This window comes from Corvus kubaryi, unplaced genomic scaffold (assembly GCF_017639235.1).
Source record: "Corvus kubaryi isolate FWS band 111438036 unplaced genomic scaffold, C.kubaryi_AGA036_p1.0 37397, whole genome shotgun sequence".
Classification (NCBI taxonomy): domain Eukaryota; kingdom Metazoa; phylum Chordata; class Aves; order Passeriformes; family Corvidae; genus Corvus; species Corvus kubaryi.
Genome location: NW_024581136.1, coordinates 5608610 through 5632846, shown reverse-complemented (window position 1 = coordinate 5632846; position 24237 = coordinate 5608610). Strand labels below are relative to the sequence as shown.

At 39.5% G+C, this 24237-nt stretch overlaps 2 protein-coding genes across 10 annotated transcripts in view; one reads left to right on the top strand and one right to left on the bottom strand.

Annotated features, from left to right (window-relative positions):
- Nucleotides 1-1055: 1055 nt before the first annotated feature.
- LOC121670867 (thiamine transporter 2-like) lies at nucleotides 1056-8534 on the top strand. Its single transcript, XM_042041744.1, has 5 exons — nucleotides 1056-1205; nucleotides 3145-3961; nucleotides 5977-6169; nucleotides 6665-6806; nucleotides 7610-8534. Exons 1-5 carry the CDS (start codon nucleotides 1056-1058, stop codon nucleotides 7730-7732), a joined length of 1425 nt encoding a protein of 474 aa, XP_041897678.1. The 3' UTR covers nucleotides 7733-8534.
- Nucleotides 8535-11260: 2726 nt separating this feature from the next.
- Nucleotides 11261-24237, bottom strand: part of AGFG1 (ArfGAP with FG repeats 1) — a 36088-nt gene continuing 23111 nt past the window's right edge. For 3 of the 9 annotated variants that reach the window (XM_042041727.1, XM_042041735.1, XM_042041733.1), the window contains 10 exons: nucleotides 20012-20131; nucleotides 19323-19394; nucleotides 18177-18386; nucleotides 17146-17326; nucleotides 16407-16486; nucleotides 16027-16119; nucleotides 14622-14669; nucleotides 13081-13239; nucleotides 12390-12481; nucleotides 11261-12010 (listed from right to left, as the gene is read on the bottom strand). In XM_042041727.1, the coding sequence (XP_041897661.1) occupies nucleotides 11951-12010; nucleotides 12390-12481; nucleotides 13081-13239; nucleotides 14622-14669; nucleotides 16027-16119; nucleotides 16407-16486; nucleotides 17146-17326; nucleotides 18177-18386; nucleotides 19323-19394; nucleotides 20012-20131 (1115 nt within the window). In that variant the 3' untranslated portion in view covers nucleotides 11261-11950. The remainder of the gene's footprint in view (nucleotides 12011-12389; nucleotides 12482-13080; nucleotides 13240-14621; nucleotides 14670-16026; nucleotides 16120-16406; nucleotides 16487-17145; nucleotides 17327-18176; nucleotides 18387-19322; nucleotides 19395-20011; nucleotides 20132-24237) is intronic. The other 6 variants (XM_042041732.1, XM_042041728.1, XM_042041729.1 and 3 more) reach the window with 6 other exon arrangements.

The window sequence follows — 24237 nt, the reverse complement described above, 5'->3', positions numbered from 1 at the left end:
CTCACAATGGGTTGAGCTGCCTGATGGCTTTTATTGCCATCAAGAACATTTGCACTGTCATCGTGTCACTGAGTACTCAGGCTCCAGATCAACAGAAAAACTTCCTTGAGCACACAGAATGAGCTTTAATCTCACAGTTCACCCACTCATTTATTCAGAAATGAGATTGCAATAGAACTTTATTCTCCTGCTACAGCACAGCCACTCAGCCCTAAGCACATCACTAAGAACAACCTTTGACAGACAATACAGAGTTTACCAGGGCCAATGCACCTTGATCCCAGTTGCTCATTTACAAACTGCAGCTGTGGTCCCAGGCAGGTTCAGTGAGAAGAATATTGGCTTAGGCACGTGGCACAGCTGAACCCATGGACTTCACTCACAAGATAGAAGCAAGAATGGCCTTTACTGATGTAACAAAGTTCAGTGGTAAATGTGACAGTGGTTTAACAAGACTCAACAGGAAGGTGTGCTTGACTTAATGCAGAGAGGACAGATCAGGTAAAACTGTGAGAGAGACCCTCCCATGAAGTCAGTGAGTTCTAAACTCCTCTCAGAGAGGAGCCTAGGTGCATTTTAGACCCACTCCTAGTCTCAGATTTGGTCAACTGCTTCTGTCTAAAGGATTATGCAATATGTGCAATAAATTCTTTCTATGACTTAGCCAAGATTTCAAGGCTGAGCACACTCATTTACCAAGAATGTGCTGCAGCATAGAATCTCAGCCTCAGGAGTAACTGTGAGATCTCCCTAAGAAGAGATCCAGATGTGCAGCACAGTGCAGGAGAGCTTGAGATAAGTGGTTTGGTTACATCTGCACACCAGCCAGACACATGAGTCACTTCTGCAGGCAGCCCTTGGCTGTCACACTGCCACCCATCCCCTGAAGTCCAGTTACACTGGATGCCACCACCACAGCCCTCAGTGGTGGTTATGGCTTAGGCGAGGTGGGGGGTGTAGGTTTAGTTAAAAAGTAGACTTGAAAATGAATTTTTACCAACTGTGAAGAGCGTCTATTCATTCCTTTGCCAGCTTTTTTTTTTTTCAGGTAGACTATGGATTGCTGGAAGGGAGCTGTAAGCCGCAGCTGGATTTATCCCACAGTGATCATCTGTGCAAATGGATTTTTCACCACAATGAGGCCATCAGAATCTTTTCTCACCCCCTATCTAACGGGACCAGACAAAAACCTAACGATTGAAGAGGTGTGGAACTATTCTCTTAAGCAGTAACTAAAATGCTTAAAGCATTAGGCCTTACAGCAGTAACTGAAGGGAAGACGAAGTGTGAATATTTTATCTAGAGACTCGTATTTAAGATGCTTCTGGAAAAGAGTAAGGAGTCACCTCTTTGGCAGGAGGTCCGAACTTTAAAGTCCCTATATTCTTAGGATTTTGAAAGCCCTTTGGTAGTTGATATTTTTGGCAAAATCAGGTCAGCTAGTTCCTCTCTCCACCCCAGAGGAGGGGTAACACTGACATTTATTTATACTTACCATGGAATTGATTACACTGACAGCAACACATTGATTTCAAATCATAAGAAAGCTAAGCAGCCTTCCCCTTATGAGCTGTAAAGCTTATTTCCTACATTTCCTACATTTTACACATTCATTAACCTGCAGAGGTCAGGTTCACATTCAGAAAAATTGGGGTTTTTTAAAAAAAGCATGCACTGCAAGTTTCCTTGCTGTGCTCCTGCGTTCAGCACTGGCTGCTTCAGGAGTATACCTTCCAACAAAAGGGGACATGGTTAACACGTGGCTGAGTCATGGAGCTAACAGTAAAATTAGAAAACACAAGCTTGCTACACCCACATACAGATAATATGAAGCACAGTCATTCCTGATGTGTAGTAGCAAATGTTAAGGCAGAATCTACCAGCACTCTGTGAACCCAAGGTTTCTGCTGAAAAAAGGTATTTGTGGTTTAGGTTGTCAGGGAGTTTTTTTTCTCCCCCTTTTTTATTATTATTTTTTTAACCACAAAGGCAAGCATTATTTCTTATATAAAGCATACCGATAGCATCATAGAATGCCTTAATTCTGATTTCAGCAAGAATCCTTAACTCAAAACCAAGCATAGTACAGATACTGTCTCTTTCAGCCAAACTCACGTCCAGTGAGTTAATTCCATGAGGCAATTCTAAATTCAGAGAAACAAAAGAAGTCACACAGAAAGATACAGTGAACCTGCTGCTCACCATGCAACTCCCTCCAGTACACTGAAGGAAAAAGCATTCCTCCAGCATTTGACACAGTTCCTTTCTAGTCTAATTACTTAAGCAGCGAACGAGAGATCAGGAATAGAAATCCCAGCAGGCCCCACAATTACTGGGCAAGACATCCCCCAAAACAGGCAGCTCAGAGTCACAGAAAAAGGTCCCTTTGTGATGTGCATCTAAAAGATGGATACGTGCCCCAGGTGTGCCCAAACTGCCCAGGCAAGCACTGAGCTTTAGTGGTGACCACAAACAGCACCTTCCAAACCAAATGCAAAACAGTTTTAGAAAAAGAGAAAGAATTTCTTTACAGGGCATCTATGTATTGAAGTCCAATGTAAACATATTGAAAGACTTCCATATTTCTTAAATTGGAAAAAAACATAGAAGGTGCAGCAACACAGTGGCAGCTATACACTATGTGCCGTTCCAGTTCCCCCATTGTAAGGGACACATGCTTTTTTTTCTTTTTCCTAAACCTAATAAGGGAAAGAGGTGACCAAAGATATACAATGAGTCACATAAAAAGTTAAAACAAAACCAGCCTTCATTTTCAGCTGCTGTAGGGAATAGGATTTGAAACTAGAGAGATTTACCTCTGACACAAAGTTACAATTGCTTTAAACAGCTGCACATCAAAACCTGCCTTCTTCATAGGCCTTTACTAGAATTAATTTTTAAGCCAATCTACGTGTTTCTTTAGTGGAGCATAGCATCACTGTCTTGGCCCCTTACATAGCAGTCACAGTCTTGTAACTTAAGGCAGTTTAAACCTGTACTGTTCACACAATTCAATGTTACCTTTCATCACAACTATGTCGTTCCAGCAACAACACCATCAAAACCCATCAGAAAGGATATTTTAAATGTTTAGGGGATTGGGATTGTGTTTTGTTTAGTATTTCCTCTTTTATTCTGTTCTAGGTTACCAACCAGATTTTCCCAGTTTGGACATACTCCTACCTTGCTCTCCTTTTCCCAGTGTTCCTGCTCACAGACTATGTGCGCTACAAGCCCGTCCTCCTCCTTCAGGGCATCAGCCTCATCATCACGTGGCTCCTGCTGCTCTTTGCACATGGAGTCATGGCCATGCAGGTGGTGGAATTCTTCTATGGCATGGTGACAGCCACCGAGGTGGCCTATTATGCCTACATCTACAGCGTGGTCAGCACCCAGCACTACCAGAGGGTCACCAGCTACTGCAGGAGTGTCACTCTGGTGGCAGCCACCGTGGCCGCTGTGCTGGGACAGCTGCTGGTGTCCTTAGCACATGTCTCCTACTTCTACCTCAACGCCATCACCTTGGCTTCCGTGTCCCTGGCATTCCTGTGCTCATTCTTCCTGCCCATGCCCCAGAGGAGCATGTTCTTCCACAGGAAAGACACCTCTGAGCCTCTCCCAGGGGCTGATAAAGGGGTGGCTGCAGGCGGTTCCCACAGGCCCTCGAGCTGCCAAGAGGAAAAGAGCCCCAACCCTGCTGCCAGGGGCCCGACCCCCCAGCCCCAGGCTGGGAATGCCAGGCCTCACAGTCACATGCTCAGCGTGCTGCTGCAGCTGGCCAAGGACCTGAGGGATTGCTACAGCTCCCGCAAACTCCTCTACTGGTCCCTGTGGTGGGCTCTGGCCACGGCCGGCTTTAACCAGGTCGTGAATTATGTCCAGGTGCTGTGGGACTTCCGAGCCCCGTCCCACAGCTCCGCAGTGTACAACGGAGCTGTCGAAGCAATAGCAACGTTTTTGGGTAAGCAATCATTAGCAGGTACTTGTAACCCATCCTGTGCTGAGGGATTCCTCAGCAATGTCTTTGGTGCCTTTCCATCTCCTATGAGGACCAAAGTAAACAGACTGTGAGAGATAAACCCAAACAGTGTTCAAAGCATGATTTTATAGTAAACTTTATCAGTGGGCTCTTCAAAAATAATCTTAAAAAACATCTATAACTAAGCTTTTCCTTCTTAGAGGAGCCTCATTCTGCCAAAATGTTTTAAGAGTTTTAAGTTCACAGCTCTGTTTAGACTGAATTTAACCCCAAGTAAGCACGTCAAATCCCTGTGCAATGACATCTTACGTGTTCCTCACTTAAATACACCTCAGTCTGGCTGGTTTAAGAAATAAAAGAACATATTAGCAGATACACTGCTCTAAGTACAACTCAGAACAGACAGTGAAATGGTCTATTTAGACAGTGGATTAAAAATCACTCTAGTCTAAGTACCCCTCAACAAATATTCTGTGACTACATCTATATCCCTGATTGGCAAGTTTACCACAACCAAGGTTGTGGGTTCAATCTCTTTATGGCCCATTCACTTGAGAGTTCAACTAGATGATCCTTGTGAAGTGACCCTTGTGGGTCACTTCCAACTCAGAATATTCTATGAAACCATTTCTGCAATACGACAAGGCTGAGAGCACTGTAATTGTTTAGCCTTGAAAAAGAAGGAATCTTATTAATGTGCATAGAGACCTGAAGGGGAGGAGCAAAGAGGATGGAACCAGGCTCTTACCAGTGGTGCCCAGTGACAGGACAAGAGCCAAGGGGCAAAAAATCAAGTAAAGTTCCACTTAAACATAGAACATTTTTATTCAAGCATGATTTAAAACAGGAACAGGTTGGCCAGAGGTGTGGACTCTCCATCCTAGTCAAAACCTAGACACCACTCTGAGCAGCTTCCTTTAGCTGTAAAAGCTAAGACTCAGCTTTTAGCAGGGCCAGGTGATCTCCATCTCTCTTCCAACCTCAGCCATTTTGCCACTCGTGAGTTATCTGGTCCACCCAAATTCTATTTCTCTTTAGCCATAGAGAGATGGATACGGGTAAAGTAAAACTTCATTTACATAGCTGTGCAGCACAAATACAGCCTCCTTTTTGAGCTCCCATTTACACAGCTGTCTCCCCCTTCATTCCAGGAGTTGTATCCCACACTTCCGCAGGGAGTTGTCAGTTTATTTTTCCTCCCTGCAATCAGCACGAAAATTAATTTTACTGAAGCTACTCCAGAACATCTTCTGACTACTGCTTTGAGTAGTGTTCCCAGAGGCTTTCTTGCATTTACACCCTCTGGTGCTTGACACAATTTCAGAATAGAGAAGGCACTCACAGCGCTGGGAACCACTGCTCATAGCAGGGATGGACCAAAGGGGTTGGTTTGCTCCAATTTTTGGAATTCTGATGAAGAGCACATACAACCAGCAAACAAAGTCCAGTTTTTGTGCTAGCCTGCCTGAGAACATAGGGTTTGTTACACTGTAATAGACTCGAGTAAGGGTTTTGCTACATGTAATGGTCAGTAAGGCATTGACAAATGCAGTTCATGAGGCTTTGCACCAGAAATGGAAAAGACACTTCAATAAAAAAGCAAGCATGAGGTGCTACAGATTTTCATTCCATGAAGAACTTTACATGAAGTAACTAAACTCATTATGCATATTTTGGCAGAAAATGCTTGGTGAGATTGTTCTTCTCTTTGCTCATAGTTGTCCAAAAACGGAGCAACAACAATACATTGTGCATTGCAGCCTCCAGCCCCAGGCATGAGAAACTTTCCCAGAGCACTTCAGTCAGTGAAAGGTCTAAGCAAGGAGGAAAACATCCAAACTAATGGAAGACTCCCACACCACTAGCAGGAAATACAATCCACACCATTACCAAAGCCCACTATGACCAAGACTGAAGAGCTCCTGGCATGACCCAATGACAGTTATGCTCTCAAAGATAATGTTTCTGACTTTTAATTACTACTTCTCAATTTTTAGGTTCAGCAACATCCATGGCAGTTGGATATGTCAAAGTAAACTGGGATCTCACTGGAGAACTGGCTCTGGCAATTTTCTCTGTACTGGATGCTGGTTCTCTGCTTCTCATGCACTTCACTGACAACATCTGGGCATGTTATGCTGGTTACCTTGCATTTAAAGCTTGTTATATGCTCCTTATAACAATAGCAACGTAAGTACAACACACAACTGTTCTAACTAAACTGATTTAAATCAATTTTTTAAATCAAAATTTTACTGGACATTGCCCTAGATATAAATTTAAATAGGTTATGACAGCAGCATATATTGTTTCTAGCCTGTATAAAACTGGTTAAAATTATATAACCTAACCATTACCATAGTACACTCCAAGTCAGAACAAGGTAGCTTCTGCACTTGGCTGTTCAATGATCAATGTATGAGTATTCTCTAAGGGACCTAATGAACAGGCATTTAGCAAAAATACTCATTCAAATCAAGGGTAAATAGGATGCACCAAAGTCACAAAGCCAGAAAAAACCAAGGAATTTCTGCCAAAATGAAGTTGTTAAAGCTTAATAGCCAAGGCTGAAGTGACCTTGTCCTTTGAAGAGTGCACTTTGCACGTTTAAGTGCTCCTGTAAGTAAAGTGCATCCATCCATCCTTGTTCTCTGTCGTTTTGTGAACCTGTGCATTCATTGTCAGGTTTCAGATTGCTGTCAACCTCAGCATGGAGCGTTATGCCTTGATGTTTGGCTTCAACAACTTTGTTGCACTGGTGATTCAGACCATTTTAACTATTGTTGTAGTAGACTCAAGAGGTCTGGGACTGGATATCACCACTCAGGTAAGCCACTGAGTCCCACTGCTTTGTTGCCCTGCTCTCCTTTGATAGCAAGTTCTAGTCCAAGATTAGCCTTTGGTAATGTGCAAGCTCAGGTGGAAGGCTCAGGACAGTTACTCACTTGGAAAAAGGTTCATTTAAAGTGAACTGGTGTGAACTACTACAGCTTGCTTGTCCCCTAGACCTCCCAATACTGGGATGACTAGAAAATACTCTATGAATATGTTCACAGAACAGGGGGGAAAGGTGACCACCTACTACTCTGGGCATTCTTTAAATGAAAGAGTTCACAAGTGAAAGTTGTGAAAGTTCACAAGTTTTTAGTCAAAATACCCTAACCCAAAGAAGGAAGCAAGCTAAAAGGCAATCTATGGGTCTATTACTAGGATAATTCTAAGTTACATAGCTCCAGTGGATGCACCTTAAAGTTACTGTGATTCTGAAAATTACCTCCTCAAAATTCCCAGCTGAATTTCTAAAATTAGTTTAAACGTAGACAGTGAATGAGTCTAAGTCTCTAGCTTTCATGTTTTGAGAGAAGAGACAAAGTAAGTGCAGGACAGCTTTCCTCTCTTACTGAGGTGGGGAAGGGAAATACATAACAGAACATTATCTCCCCCTTTTATAACCACAGAGTTCCTATAGTGTCAAGTCAAGCAGTCCAGACTTCTTGAGTCCTTTCAAAATGGGGTCATTCTAGGCACAGGTGACGGAAGGGAATACAGCAATGGAGAGACACCCCTTAGAGTAAAAAACTGCTTTTGCTATTAGATAATAACTTTTCCTTCCCCACCTCCTTTTCCCAGTTTCTCATTTATGGCAGCTACTTCACAGTCATTGCTGGAATTTTCCTGATCAGAAGCATGTACACCATTATCTCCATCAAATGCAGAAATACAACTGTGGCTGCTGAAAGCACTACCCATTAACAACCGAGACAAAAACAATGGTTACAAGCAGCGTGGTTGAAGGCTCCATCATCTGGACAACAAATTAGGAGAAATGTAACGTTCAATCAACCAAAACTGGTCCAGGTTGAGGCAGGCTGTTTATGAGCCTACTGCACAGAGAGCTCTGTCAACAGGATGATCCACTTGGTCCATTTTCTTCTTCAGCAGTTTAATACAAACACTCCTCAGTCTTTTAATTCAAGTTTAGTGATCTGACACAAACTTCTATTAATGCTCAGCAAGCACAAGTACATACAGATGCCTGAACCTCACACCAGAGGAACTTAAAGAACAACCTTGGGACCTTCCCTTCTATTGAGTATTTCAATTTAAAGCAATTTAGTTACTGACCTAAGACCTTCAGACATGCCCAGGGAATCTAATGCAGCAGTTGTACCAGGCAATGACCTGTTGGAAAGCTTGTCAGAGAGGCCTTGGGAAAACTTAACACTTTTCCAACTGGAAGTTGTGACATACACTTTTTAAGCAAGTTAACAAATACCTAAACCATATTTTTTTTCCAAAAAATGCTACTTCTGTACGATCAGTGATGGATTACTACCATGTAATATAGTACAGCAATACTGTCAGTTTAATTTATCAATGGCCAAATGCAGGCATTTTGATTCCACACAGACAATGCACTGCTCAGAAATGTGAAGTCACAGGACTGTAAGGAAAACATGTCATTACATACAGATTAACTGCTACTGATGCAGTGACAGCTTTTCTGTGAGTTTGTTGAAGATGAATGAATAAAACACACCGACCTTCTCTTTGAGTGTTTGTCTTGATAAGCGTATGCATTACACGTCTGACAACTGCCATGACCCACACACACTTGTCTTGGGAAGCAAAGAACCTCCTAAACTAACTTATTTCTTCGTGGGGAGACACTTTAAATGCTGTACAGGGTAGTCTTTAATAACATGACTCAAAGTTTAAATATGACTAAAGTTAATTAGGGAATGTTCTTCCAGCTGTTCAATAAGGTCTACTTTATACCCAAGTGCATCAGACAGCAGTTAAATCCCACTGTTCCTTTATCCCAACTTAGAGATTTGTCAAGACTCAGAATTAACTCACCCAATTAATCTCACAGGGTAAATCATCAATTCTTTCAGAACATACTTCCAAAAGCTACTTGAGCTTGCCTTTATGTCCCAGTAAGTTTTCCCTTCAAGACAGCAGAATACTTGCATTGTACTTAATACTTCCAGGAATTCCAACTAAATTTGGGGGGTTTTAAATTATTTTTTGCTTCAGCAATTTGTTTCAATTGTTTTGGTGCTTGGATGTTTGCATTGAATTTTGAACTGCAGTACCTGGACATCACACATGCCTTGCAGAACTCAGGATGTTCCTGCAAATATAGCATCTTCTTACACTTTAACAGCTGATGTTTTAGTATTAACGTCTAATCTAGAAGGTCTCCATATTAATTTCTGTGTAAGAGGCCTAAAGTTATCGAGTGAAGTGCTTTGATGCTAAAGCCTAAAAATACAGCTTTTAAGCAACTACGCTATTTGCACAGACAATTGTGGGAACAACTAGAGAGATTTCCAAGATAAAAACATTTAAATATCAGGGGTCAATAATTCATTTTGTAAATAAAGCTATTTTTAAAACCTAATCAACAAAGCACCTATGGTGTCAGTTTATGGTCAATATACAGAAGACTCAAAACAATACAAGATCTCCTTCAGCTACTTATCTGGAATTTGACAAGCATAAAATTAGTGAACACAGACTAAAGAGGTGTGCTTGTGCATAGTAAAAGTTGCATTTTATCCGCATTTAACTCCATTATGAAAAATGGTATTCCACTACTTCTATGGCATATTCTAAACTATGTGCCTTGCATACCTCAATCAATTTCAGTATCTCAGAGGTAATATTTGGATTAGAACAATTTCTATAGATGCTGATCTCATTAGCCCTTGCCCAAAGTCTAATTTCCACCAATATAAGTGAAGAGGGCACAGAATTGTTGCTCTTGTGCACTGCTCATCTCATTGACAAGATATCTCTTTGATTTGGTCCAGTTCTCTGCACTAAACATTTTTAAGTGTTCCACAAGCCCTGCTGAACCCTTGCAGCTGCCCACTCTCCACTGCATTTACCTGTTACTATCTGGAACAGCCAAGGTTGGTAAACAGGGAAAAATTACCAATATTTACACTGTGCTAAAATACAGTGGTGAGAGTAATTGCGCCACTAATACCCTGCAAACCTCCAGTTGCTGGGGATTTGTTTAGTGAATTCCCCAGAGAATGTTGGGAACTAAACTGTACACCACACTCTGTCCAGCAGTCTCCATCAGACACAAAAGAGAGACTTCAAGTGTATTTTAAATATGCCAACAGGACAAAAACAGACATTTAAGTATGGAAAGCTGCTACAGGCAGCTTGTTTTATGAGCTGCCTGTATCCTGCTTGGGATCTCCAAAGTTAAAAAAACAAAAACAAACAAACAAAAAGAAATTACAATCCCTGTAGGCAGTCAACAGAAGTCAAAAGTATTAGCATAAATGTTTTTACAAGCAGAGGTCAAGCCTTTTAGATGCCCTAGAAAAACCTATCTAACATTCAGGCAGTCAATTACAAGTGAAATGTCTTACCTTGAAGAATTTTTGTGTTTATCTCAAATGGACTTGCACATCCTTTTTCAAAAAAAAAAAAAAAAAAAAAAAAAAAAAAAAAAAAAAAAAAAAAAATCAATCTCACCTTATTTATTCCTGTTGTCCTGAAAACTGTTAGAATTTTATTCTCCAGCTGGTCACAAGCCTTTAAGCTTGCAGTTTATGTATTCACAATATACTTACATTATTTGCTTAATTCCAGTATTACACTTGAACTTGACCCAAATTATCTCTATTTAAAACACCATAACCAATTACTTTGATCCAGTTATATTTTTCTTGAACCTTAGTACTGTTACAGAGAAGACAAGCCAGACATTTTTCCCTCTACAAATTTCACTCTAGTATGGCAGGAAATATTTCTGTAAATTGAAAAAAAAAAAAAAGAAGACAAATCTAATATTCCACAAGAGCTCTTACTGATATGTATCAGTTTTTAATAAAGAGAGTGCTATTACATCTGTGATACCTTGGCCTGCTCTTACACATTCTGTTCAGACCATAACTAAGGCTTGTTCATTAGTCATTCAGCCTGTCATTAGTTACCCATAATAAGGTGTCTTTTGCTGCAAACCTTCTCTCCAATAACTACCCTCCACAGTTCTTCCAGTGCCCTTCATGACAGATACGCTATCCAAATAATCCAAACCCTGCCTAACACTCTGTGTGACAGGTCCCTTCACTTGAGCTAGAATAGCAAGCTTCATCACAATGACACAAAGAAACATATCCAAGTGAGGCATGTGAAAATTTTAAGCTTAACTCACCTTCAAACGCATTGCTTTGGACACCTCATCTGTGTACAAGACACAGTGTGTACGTTTTCATCCAATAAATGTTACTGCACAGAAATAATGCTACACAGTTGTTTTTTCTAATATTTATTTTTTCACCTGCAAACTGTAGCAAAACATGATCAGCTTTATTATGCAGACAGGTATCCCTCTAACATTAGAGATTTAGGCATGTATAAATAGAAGAGCTCTTAGGAAAGGAAAACATTTTGAGAAATGAACAAACCTTCAATTTAACTTCGTGACTTCCAATACCAATGGTTAAAATGATGCAGCTCATTCATTCCAAGAGATACAACAGCACCTTAAAGTGGCTGATCTATTCCCCAGTAACATTTTTCACATAACAATGTGTTAAAGTTACAAATACTGATATGCACAAATAGCTATTTTCTAAGAAAAATATGTACAGTACTGCAGCATAATGAGTGTGGTATCTGCAATAACTTATTAGCCAATTTTAATATACATGATACCGCTACTTTTTACCTGCCACTTCACAGGTTCAAGGATGTTACCACAGCCCTCTGTTTTGCACATTATTACCTGGTGGGGGGTTGGTTTTCTTGTTTTTTGTGTTGGGTGTTTTTTTTTTCCTTTTTAAAACTTTTTAAAGGTACACAATGCAGGCTTTTATTTTTACTTCTTAAAGATTTCTTTTGTGTTTAAAGCTAATATCAGTGAAACAAGACAACAGTGCAAGAGGCGCAGAGATGTTATGTGACCACATAAGAGTTCTTTTGGGCAAAGTGTCTATAAGGCTATAAGAAAGGATTGGTTGATGAGCTTCCTGTTGGAAATTGTCCTGTTGGTGCACCAGCCTGGGGGAAAAGCAACGAAGAAAAATAAGGCAAGTATTTAAGATTTTTTTTCCCATATTGTAAATCATAAATGCAGAATATATAAAAAAGAAAACAACCTGCTGGGGAATACTTCTGTTTTATATTACAGTCTGTTTTTTGGTGCTTCTCTAGAATTACACTACTGTGAGAACATGTATAAAAGTCCCTCTGCTTTGATCTGAACATCCTTACAAATGGCATATCATCACAATAGTGAGCTGCAGTTAGGAGAGTTCTGCTTTCATGCTGCCTTCCCTTATTAAAAGCAAGAAAACCCCCAAATCTTCGTGTATCTCTAAATTAAGTGTTACAGACTATTCTTTGGACATACAGAAGTCATTGACATACAACAACTCACCATAAAAGGGTTACTAGATACTCCAACAGCTGCAACTTGTCCAAAAGGAGTTACTACAGGCTTTGCTTGCCCAAATGCAGCAAAACCTGCTCCTTGGAAAGAAAAGTAAAAAATATTAATACCGGTAAACAATGTTCAAATAATTCTTTGCTGCAGCTCCCAGCCAAAATTAAGTGGAATTTTGAACTGCAGAATCAGCAGGACTGATCCTACTTAAACATTATCAAGAATGTAAGCGTAAAACACCGTGGTTGAGCTTTTCAACTGTTCGTAACTCATCAATCTCCAATTTCTACATATGCACTTTCTTCAATGTTATGATATCATATAAATTCAGGGAGAAAATACTTTCAATTTTCTCTTCCCTGCATTCTATGAAGTTCGAGAAAGTGTAATAATGAGTTGCACACATTCCAAAACAGCCCTTCTTGCCTAAAACCCCTTTAAGCCTGGGAACACCTACCATTTTAGTATGACATTTTGGTCAAATTTCAGTTTTGTCACTACACAATGGCACACAGCCAAGTCAAGAGGCTTAACTACAGAGCCAAAACAGTGTGGGAACCCTTCATCAACATTACTATCAAGGTCATGTAGAAATAAATATCCACCCATTATTGCCAACTTATAGACAGACCATTTTCTCCATGTTTCTGATTTAGACAAGATTATCTAAAACATGCAGACCTACCATTTGGCTGCTGAGCAAAAGCAGTCTGTTGAGGGAAAGCTGCCTGGGCTGGGAACGTGGGCTGCTGGAAGTTGCCACTATAACTAGTAGGAAGACTGTAGGAGGCAGGAGTTCCAAATCCTGCCGGCATGCTCATGGATGCAGTACCAAATGTTGCTGCTGATAGACAAAAAATAACATTCAATTATTTGTAAGAAATCACTTTTTCCACAGAACAAATTACTATAAGGCCATGTTAAAAGTCTTCTAATGCCCTCTGTGACCGGACAAAAGTTTCGTTCAACTTCTACAGCCACTGAACTGATTTGTTCACTGAGATCACCACCAACTGGGTGCGTAATTTACTTTTCCACTTTAAAAATGAATGGAGTTATTTAAAATTTAGTAGATCCAGCACAATCAGATATTCTTTCGGAAGAGGAAATTATTTTTTGTTCTCAGTGTTATCATATATTTTCCCCACAGTTTTTCTGGTAGAAGTCTGTACACATAAGAAGCAAGCAGGTTCAGACAGCCCAAGCCCCCCTCTGTTTTTCTCCTTCTGAGAAAAGCATGAAAGGATTTTCCTACTTCAAGCTGCACTACAGGAGGTCATAAAAAAAAAATTCAAAGGGATACATGCATCCCCTTTTTTCATCTCATCTTTAATGTCTTTAAGGAAATTCTCACCATGCACATTATTGGCACACAAAGTTCCTGCAGCAAACCCTCTTACTGTTGAGGTAGAACTTAAAACAAAAAGAACCCAAAACTTTTCATCTGATTCTCTGCTGAACATTTCAAGTAAAGAACACGCAGCTCATAGGTATTTCCCCATGCCTTCAGCAAATAAATAGAAGCACACTAGGTGCAAAAGTACAGTAACAAAACCATTATTCAGTCTTTTGGGAGTTATTCTCAAAAAGAGAAGTACATAGGAGGATTTTTGGTACAAATACAGACAGCAGGTATTCTATGCTAGTTAAACAGGACTTCTCTTTTGAAATATTACAAGCTACATTTTATGCAAGCTCAACTGTTTAAAAAAGCTAATAAAATTAATTTATTGAATATAGCTTAATTATCAGTTGAAAAATTTACCCCAAAAGTATTCAAGGGCAAGACATTATACAGACAAACTGTTGACAAGGTGCACACAAAACTAATTACTAACACTGTTCTCAAGCTACAGTGAGCAGAAAAGCTACTCGACAGCAAACTTGGCTAAAACAGCAAACAGAAACACAACAAAATCACCAGGGGACTTTGGATATCCCAAAAGGCATCAAACTATTGTTGGCAGAAACTTCAACAGTCACTCATTAGCACTATATGGTGACAATGGAGGATATCAATAATGGTTTTGTTTCGGTTGCTCGACAGGAAGTCTATGTATGCTCTTCTCTCCCTCAGCCCAGTTGCCAAATACCCACACCCACTCCATTTTTAAGAAGTCACGTCTTCCACAATTCTTCGTGCAGAGAACCAGATAGCTGTCAATAAGCTTTTACAAGCAAGAACAATTAGCCACAAGAAACTTGATACCAAATGTGGCCACCTACCAAAATGAGCCTGAGGAAATATGTGAGAGTGCATTGCTCCCGAGAGGCCTTATGGAAGCCACAAAGAGACCAGATAATGTCAAATCATTTATACACTCTTGAACAGACATTTCTTAGTTATATATATATATAAAGAGAGAGAAAGAGAGAGAGAAATAGATACACATATATGTACCAAACAGTTCATCAATAGCATGACCAGCAACAGCTTAGTATAAGAAAACCATCAGAAATAAGCGCTACAAAACAGATCTCCCATGTACTAAATAGCAAAGTTCATGCAGGAGGAAAACATAAAAGGACAAGCCATAAGTTTACACCTCACAATGAAAGGAGCTGAACCTTATTTTACTTATAGACATTATCTCTGTCACCTAGTATGGAATCAGGATGGCTGCCAAAGGCTTGGAACCTCAGCAAGCCAGGGACAGCTGTACAGAAGGTGGAAGGATAGAGTTGCCATATACAAAGAAATTTATCTAAAGATGCTACAAATTCTTAATGATGATCCAAATAGCCCACTCAGGAATGAGATTAAAATAATTCGGGCATTAAATATCTGAACAAGTTTAGCTGCATAGTGTCTCAAAAGGGACTGCAAACAGAATGAATTTCAGCAGAAGACACAAATTTATCAATTCAGTTTTTAACTCAGCCTACCTAGATCATTGAGCAAACCACAGCTCAATGTCAAAATGCACATATCAGCAGATTTTTATCTGTTGAAGTCCAGCTAACAGATAGAAGTGTCAAAATTTAGCTCTGGAGAGGAAAATCAGCATAACCTAGCAGCCATCTAAATCCAAGTTCATAGTTTTAAAGTGCAAGTTTGCCTTTTTGAAAAGTGATTAAGTTTTGCCCATGGAATTATGATTCTACAGAATCCTCCCACAGAAAATTAATATAAAAAATGAGTGTAAAGATTAAACATATGCTTTAAAAAAGAGACACCAATGTACTGAGTAAGTGTACTGGTGAGGAGCTAACATCCCAAGAGCCTTGTCTTTACTGGTTCTGGCTCCAGCTCTTTGGTTTTGAGAGCTTTCAGCACTTTGAAATAAGGAAAGAAATTAAAAAGAAGGGCTTTCAAGATCCCTGATTTTAGGGCTACCTGCTATAAAGCATGCTCTAAAGCCAAGGTTATAGTCTTGGAAGAAACTCAGCTGGTGATACACAGACTACAAATAGGTAGAGCACTAACAGATCATTTCGACATTTTTCATGGCCACCATTTGAAATCCTAGAATTGTACCTCAACACTGAGCAACCACGCAACATGTCAAATAGACAAGGGACAGATAATACAGAAAATCTTTAAGAAACAAATTATACAGATACAGGAAAAAAGAATCAATGCAATTCTTTAAAGCAAATTTCTCAAACACTCAATGGGTTTTTTCCTAACCTGTTGCTCCTCGGCTATTGGTCTGGAATGGATTTGTTGAAGGTGCCACTGGGGCAACAGGGGCAGCTACAAATGGATTTGTGGAAGGTGTTGCTGAAAGATTAAAGACATTTTATTACATAAGTGTTTTTCTAACAGCCAATCTGACTCACACGAAGTCTACACAGCTTTTATACAAAGATACACAAATACCTAAAATTACATGAAAGATCAGGAATTTGTAAGAAAATACATTAAAAACAGTTATTTGGATAGCAGTATTTTTTTGTTGATAGTACCTTTCTTAACTTCAGTATTAGTGGTATCAAAGTACAGCATTATCAACTAAAAATCAGTAGATTGCTTGCTTACAGTCCCCAAGGGGTGTTAGTAACACATACCTCCAAATGGAGCAGGCACGCTTGAAGATGCAGGCTGTGTCTGTGCAGTAGCAGCCACAGGTACTGTTCCAAAAGCATTGCTGGAAATAATTTATACAATTCATTCAGTGAAGTCAGAATTGCTTGTTTAATAATTAAATACAATTTACAGTTACTGCTGGCATGTAAAAGAAAGGGGATGAACACTTATGTGCAGTTTGCAGAATGCAATGTACCTCCCTGATGCCAGGGTCAGACACTCTCACTAGTGCTGAGCATCTCCACCAACAGCAGGAGAAGGAATACTGAGCTAATGCCAACAGTATAAAGGTTGCAAAGCATAAGCCTTAGGGGAACTTGCAATACCAAGCCACTAACAGGCATTTGGTATTTGTTACTTCAGTGATCTAGAAAATAAACGGGTGGTACCATTTGCACTAAAAGTATCTGAAATTTTTTCATGCATGATCCTATGATTTTGAGTATGTATGCAAGTACTCTGCATAGCAAAGTGCTACCATCTAACAGGTTTAGCATATCACAACTAGAAAGGTGCAGAGAACATTCTGCTGACAGTACTCCGAGAATATGCTATCCCTCAGTACTGCCATTATTTAAAACAAGAGATGCAGTTTCAGTAGTACCTCTAAACTCATTCAACACTTTCTCATTTAGATAACAGATCTGAGAAATGACTTCAAGCTACTTCTGTGCTGTTGCTGCAGTCAGTGTGGGGACTCAGCAGCCCCTGGCAGCATACCTGCTGACGTTACTGGTGGCAGTGTACGCGTTACTGGAGGTGGCCGTGGAGCTGAACACGCTGTCCAGCTCTGCCAGAGCCGCATACTTGTCTGAAGATGCACTTGACTGATTGGGGGCTGACAACACAGGGCCTGCTGATGACACTGCTGTGCTGAAGCCACTTCCCTGCTCACTCCCACCTAGAAAGAAAGAAAGCAGATTCAAAGTACTGAAGATTGTTTCAGTTTCTGCCCTGCCAACATAGAGAACTAAATGAAAGTTCACAGATGGTTGTAGACTTAAAAATTAAATATGCACTAGGGCATAGAAGAAAAAGTGTTTAACAAGCCATTAGCTATTAGCAAAATGTCCTGCTTCTGCAGGTACTCTGCAGCCCCAGAGAGCTTTTGGTTTCCTAGAAAAATAATCCATTCAACTTCAACTAGAAAATTAACAGAACACCTAACATCAAATAATCCATTTCAGAACAAAGCCCTACAGTACAAACGAAAATAAGTTTTTACACACCATTTGAGAAGAAATACATTTGAGTAATAGAATAACTAGCTTTTTCCCCTTAATTTACTATCAACTAAATCCAAGTATCACTGCTACTATTTTATGAAAAACTAAAGCCAAATCTTTTTGTGGCAGAGAGGTAAGAAAGTTGCTCTGGCAGCTCTTTGCAACAACTGCAGCTCTCCATTCCAGAGCATCCACTATAGGTTTTAGTACAAGTATAAAATATATATTTGTATTTTTATACATTTTCATTACTGCAGTAATGATTATTTAGATATTTTAATTCAGAGTTCTTCATCTTGATGGGAAATAGGTTCCCAAAAAGCAGTCTTGTAATGACACCCTTTTGGAATGATGTCTTAAAACTTACATCTTGCACATTATTAAGGGTACATTGACACAAAACTCTACTGATCACTTAGAGAAGGGAAATTTTGAAATACAGTTACAGTACTTTGACAAGCACAGCCATCCTTGTGGTAACTATACACATAGAGAATAATCATGGCAAATAATAAAGTTTAATACCTTGCCCTGCACTGAAGATATTATCTAAATTAGCAAGAGCAGCATATTTGTCAGCTGACTGAAGATTCAGTTTATTCACTGCAGCTTTACTGGCTGCAGTTGCTGTGGCGTTGCTCTGAGAAGCATTGAAGGCTCCAAAATCAGCACTGGAGGATTTGGGGAAGTTATCAAAGTGGGCAAAATTAGCATTCACTGATCCAGCACTTCCACCTGTAACAAATTAAGTTAAACATGATCAATGCTCCAAAGTTAGAAAGTCTCTCCAACTGTAACTGAAGACACAATAACCCTCCCTTTGCGGTTACGTGAGGCAATGTGTTTGCCTGCCCCATCCTACACATTTAAGACTCCTTCCCATTTCCTTCAAAGTTCAGTGGGTCATCAGAAAAAAAATTACAATATATTTTTTGGACTGCACATCAGGGATAAACACCCCAAACTTCAACACTTTAAATCACAGTCGTAATTTGATCTTGAAAACTATATGCTATTTCTAAGTAATTTCAATACTAAAATCTTACTAGAAAAAGATGTATTTGTCTTAATCTTTAATATTCAAAACACAGAAGCTTCATTTCCCTGCCATATGTGGCTATTAAATAGCAACTATTTCCATTTACTTAGTGGTTCAATGTTTAGTCATTTCAGATGTCAGCCATCATCCTAAGTAAGAAACAGTGCCTGGAAGTCCAAAAGTTGTATGATTTCATGCCCAGGTTTAGAGAGAGTTTTAGACTGCATCCAATCAGCAAAGAGGTGAGAGGGAAGACACAACACAGCTCTTTTATAACAAGTCTCCACTGACACAAGAGATACATAAATCAATTTTAGAAATCTGATATGGGTCCACACAACTGAACTTCAGATCAAGCATGATACCATGAGCTTCCATCTCTTCATTGTCCAGACAATTTAATCTAGGCAGGTCATGTACTTAAATTTAAATGAGTTGCTTCATTAAGTGTATCATATTTTATAACAGTTGGTTGATGATTCCACTCACACTACAGTACTTTCTAAAACAGAAACACGACTTTCTAAAAGCATAATCAACAAGTTGAAACATATGCAACAGTAGGAATGGAAGTGCTATACTACAATGGCATAAAATGAAGCAAGCTGAGTTTTCCACTGCGTGGAACTTACTGTGTACAGCCTGGAGAGGAAAAGCTGAAGTAAATTCACCAAAACTGCAGCTAGATGAAAGCGTTCTGAACGCTGGACAGCCAGAAATTGTGTGTGGGTTAAAGTTAACATAAGAAGGGAAAAAGAAAATTTGAAAAAAAAGTTTAAAACAACACACACTCAAAAGAAAAAAAAAAGGAAAAGAAAGTCAGTCAGCCAAAGATCTAGACAAACAGCAAGTGTAAACTCAAGCAGAAGTTCTAAAGCATGATCAAATTAAAGGAAAGCAAAATAAATCTTAGCAATAGGCTCTACACATGAAGTCAAACATACTGAAGTGTGTGCATATGCTATACATATGCGTAGGCACACACTTTTTTGGTACTGTGACATCCTTTTGGATCTACCAAAGTGCTTCTCTTAGAAGACAGAATCAATTCAATACTTATTAAAAGCAGTAGAGTTCATTCTTTTCATAATTATTTCAGGTGTAGAGCTAACAAACACAGTGCCATAAATCAGACTTCTGAGCAGCATTAGGGGAAAAAAAATCAACACCAAACACAAACATTTTGAGTTTCCCCAGAGCTTCAGATGGCTTGATCTCATTAAAGCAGGCAGACGCAAGAAAAACTCAACTTCAATACCTTCCAACATAAAGGTAAGGATTATTTCAATTAAGTATTAATCAAAAGTGCTAGGAGTTCTACCTGTATTTTGGGGCTGAAAAGGAGACTGACTTGCTGTGGGGAAACCTCCAAAATTACTCGAGCCACTAGACTGTCCAAATGCATCAAAGTTTGCAAAACCTGCATTGGCAGAGTTCTGCGCTGTAAATCGCAAAGGAACAAAACATGTTAATGGATATGGGAAATAAACACAAAAACAGATGTATTAACTGAATTCATGGTCATGACAGCCTCCAAGAGTTATGTCCTACCACGTACTTCTTTTTACATGAAGAAAATTGTATGTTATTGTATGATTGGAAGTTGTCTTTGAACAAGCTTTTACAAACCACCTTCACAGAGCTGTACCTGTTAATGCTACTTCTGTCCTTCTTACACAAGCTGCTACTCACAACTGCATGACCTGATGGAGTCCACTTCAGCTTAACCCTAAGTGTTTGCACTGCTGGCTGCTCAGGAAAAAACAGCCATAAAGAACAGAATACCAGATAGTTTCCAAATCCAGAACTTGTGGGCTAACCGAACATTTCTTTGGGAATAAAAATTAGAAGGTATTCTTGTAACATATTGGCAATTCAGATTCCTCATACACAAAGTGCTTCTTCCTCAGGTGAACTTTGGTTGGCACCACTTGAATAGTTTTGGCTAGGTTTATAAATTCATTTAACTGGAAAATTCAGTCTTTAAAAAAACTAAATCAGAGTACAGAAATATGGAAAATCAATACCAATGTCAAGAAGATAGCATTCATAGAGTGTATCCACAAAATAAAATCCAAGGAAATTTCAAACAGAATTTCAGTTTTCGCCTTCCTTTTGTGCCATACTATAGGAGAAAATAGAAGTTAACACTAATCTAATTTTGAACAGCTGGACATTCAAGCATCTATAGATTCAACAGGAATTGCATGCCTAGCTGATAAACTCCACAGAAGCCCTTAAACTCTATTATAAGCAAGAAAGGAAAAAATGTTTTTAATCAAATGCAAACCAAACCTTTTTATATAGATAACTTGAATTACTATCTAAAGAAAGCTCATGAAACAACCTTCTGGAATAACAGATGGCAATACATTATATTTTTAGGTTAGAATTTGTTTATTCTGGAGAGATTTTGCAGATTAAGTATATACAAAGAGAATAAATTATGCTGATTGCTTAAGTACTGTAACTTAATAGTCTGATAGTGCTAGTTAGAAGTTGTATTATTTCACTTAATTTCTATTCAAAAGCATCTGTACTACAGATTTATAACCTAAAAGGATATTTTAATACAAACTACTGTATTCCACAATGCTGCTAATATAAATGGAAGTGCATGCATTTTCCTTCCCAGGGTAGACTGGGAGAGAGGGTGAGATCCGGCTGGACTCGATACCACATTTAATAAACTGTGTGCATGAGCATTAGGTTTATAGGGCATGGCTTTGGTAGCAGGGAGCAGTCAGGGTGGTCCCTGTGAGGAGAGAACAGAAGCTGCCCCCATTTCTGCACAGCTGCCGCAGCTCCAAAACTGCCCCCGCCACTGCACAAAGCTGAGCCCACCAGCAGTGCTGGTGGCACCTCTGAGGCACTGTGTTTAAAAAAGGTTAAAAACCAGTGTGCAGCAGCTGTGGCAGAGAGAGGAGAGAGGAAAATGCAAGAGAAAATACTGCAGACACCAAGGTCAGCTAAGAGGGAGGAAAGGACATGCTCCAGGCTTATGGAGAAGACCATGGTGAGGAAGGCTGCCCCACTGCAGCCCATGAAGGACCACAGGATAACACATTCACACTGCAGTCTGTGGAGGAGCCACGGCAGAGCAGGTAGGGAGGGCATGAGGAGGCTGGAGCTCATGGAAAGCCCCGGTTGGAGCAGGGTCCTGGCAGGAGCTCTGGCTAATGAAGAGGAGCCCACACTGGAGCAGGTTTTCTGGCAGGAGCTATGACCCTGCCTGAAGGACAGCACCCCATGGAAAAGACCCCTGCTGGAGCAGTTCTCGAAGAACTGACACCCACAGAGAGGGTTCATGTTCCAAGAAGTTTGAGAAGGACCATATCCCACTGCAGGGGAGGGACCCTACAATGGAGCAGGGGAACAGCATAAGAAGTAGTGACAGAGATGAAATCTTGTGAACTAACTGCAATCCCCATTCCCCAGCCCCCTCATGAAGAGAAGCTAAAATATTCAGGAGTGAAATTACATTTCACAAGAAGGGATGAAGGTAGGTTTGGTTTTATTTTTTACTATTCTACTCTATTATTAAGTGTCGATAAACTAAGTCAAGTCTGGTTTGCCCAGGACAGTAACTTTCTCTTGACTCATCACCTTTTTGTGTTTTCTCCCCCCACCCTGCTGAATGGAGAGTGAACACACAGCCCCCGTGGGCACCTAGAATCAGGCAAGGTCCACCCACCACAGCATGAGAGTCAACAAGGAGAAAAAAAATATTAACGTGAAAGCAAGATCTTGGTAAAGTTATTTCCACCTCTGTGCCAACTTCTTCCCTTGGCACACTTCAAACAGACAAAAAATTACTTCTATTATATCCTCTGTATTGGTTCAAATAGCATTTTATGGACTCTAATTCCAAATTCTGAAGTTCGAGTTGTTTTGGTTTTTAAACCAGTAACTTTTTAATAGGAATAGATTAAGAATTCGTTTTAAAATGAAAGTGATACTTTCATCCTAATGCATCAATTGGATAGACAAGAGACTGATGTTTAGTTGACCAAATAGGATTAAGTACGTAAATGTCACTCCTAGAGTAAGGGCAAGATTATTCATTTTAACCACTCACACAAACAGAAAACTATGTCAAGAATCTTAAATGAAATACCTTTTGGGTCCAAATTAAAAACCGGAGTGTGTTACATTACAAAACACTCAATTTTACTGCATCAGCTCACACACACAGTATGACTTTCAAGTGAGCCCATTTCAAACAGTATTGCTGTAAAGACTCTTCAGTAGAGTATTCTGATACTAATCTTGCTTTATTTTATGTACTAAAGTTTCAACGTTCATAAATGTGGCATAAAGGTTAAGACCAGGTAATATTTGTACTCTGCTGCACCTGGACAACATGTAGATTGCCAATTCCAAAATTCAGTTCTCCACACAAAAACCCAAAAACAACCCTAAGCAAGCTCAGGGACTGCCAGGGATTGCAGATTGCCATGGACTTACAGCTGCTCTTGACACTGCAAACCAAGGGGGCAGTGTCAGGGATGGGGCTAAAGCCAGGGATGACATCACCAGTCATGGCAATGCCAGCTGCCCCTACAGTCTTTGCACAGTTTGTTCTGTGAGGTTTGCACTACCTGGTGTGCAATAAAGGCATGAAACACTGCAAAACAGAAAAAACTAAAATAAAATCCACATATATCTAAAGTAAAAAAAGTAAAAAGTAAAATAAGTATTTCAAACTATTTTGCTTTTTCTAGATAAAGCCTCTTCTCCCACTTTATCTGTGATAGAGTTGTGCTGTGTCACTAAATCTTTCTAAAATCTTTTGTGCAGGTCTTCCATTCCATTAGTTTGTAAGAAATCTACATGCCAAAAATTTTGATCCTTGTTGCTATTACCAATCTATAAACTAAAGACACATCAGTCATGTACCATCTTCAAAATCTCAGTTCTGCACAAATTACAGAACTTCGTAAATTAAATACAGACAGTAAACATAAGGTTAGTTTGTTTCCCCTTCCATAAGCAACAATACCCTGAACCAGCTTAACACAGTAAAGAACTTGGAAAGCAGAAACATCATAAATTGCAGTTCCTGAATAATTTTCAAGATTTACACCTACACTTCATAGATTACAGCAGAAGTTTGTTAATATTTTCCTATCAGCTGATGCACTCAGTAACTTATACTGAAGGATCTTAAGTTTGCTGGTCTCTTCAGTGATTTCTTTAGTTAGTATTGTGTACATGAAGGGGAAGAAGTCCATCCCCTATACACATAGCAAAAACCAAGCCCTACATCAAGAACACCAGACCATAAACTTTGAGAAAGTAGTGCCAAACTAAGTGCAAATTCTCCCATCCTCCGCTGCAGTGTGTAATTGCTAACAAAAATTACGTGTTTATACAGCTCCTTAATGAGCATTTCAAACTCATTTTTGCCAAAGCTGACAGACTGATCAACCCTCCTTGTGTTCTAAAGGAAGTCTGTAACATTTTATTCATTTCACTAACACTACCCTGTACTTACTGCACACAAGACAAGCCTTACAAGCATTTTACTATAGCAAGTCAGAAAAC

Bases quoted from the DNA above. Each gene is read 5' to 3' on its own strand.
- LOC121670867 (XM_042041744.1), top strand. From the start codon at position 1,056: ATGGATTGCTGGAAGGGAGCTGTAAGCCGCAGCTGGATTTATCCCACA. The intron at 6,170-6,664 runs GTAAGTACAACA...ATTCATTGTCAG, and splicing joins CTCCTTATAACAATAGCAAC to GTTTCAGATTGCTGTCAACC. The intron at 6,807-7,609 runs GTAAGCCACTGA...TCCTTTTCCCAG, and splicing joins GACTGGATATCACCACTCAG to TTTCTCATTTATGGCAGCTA.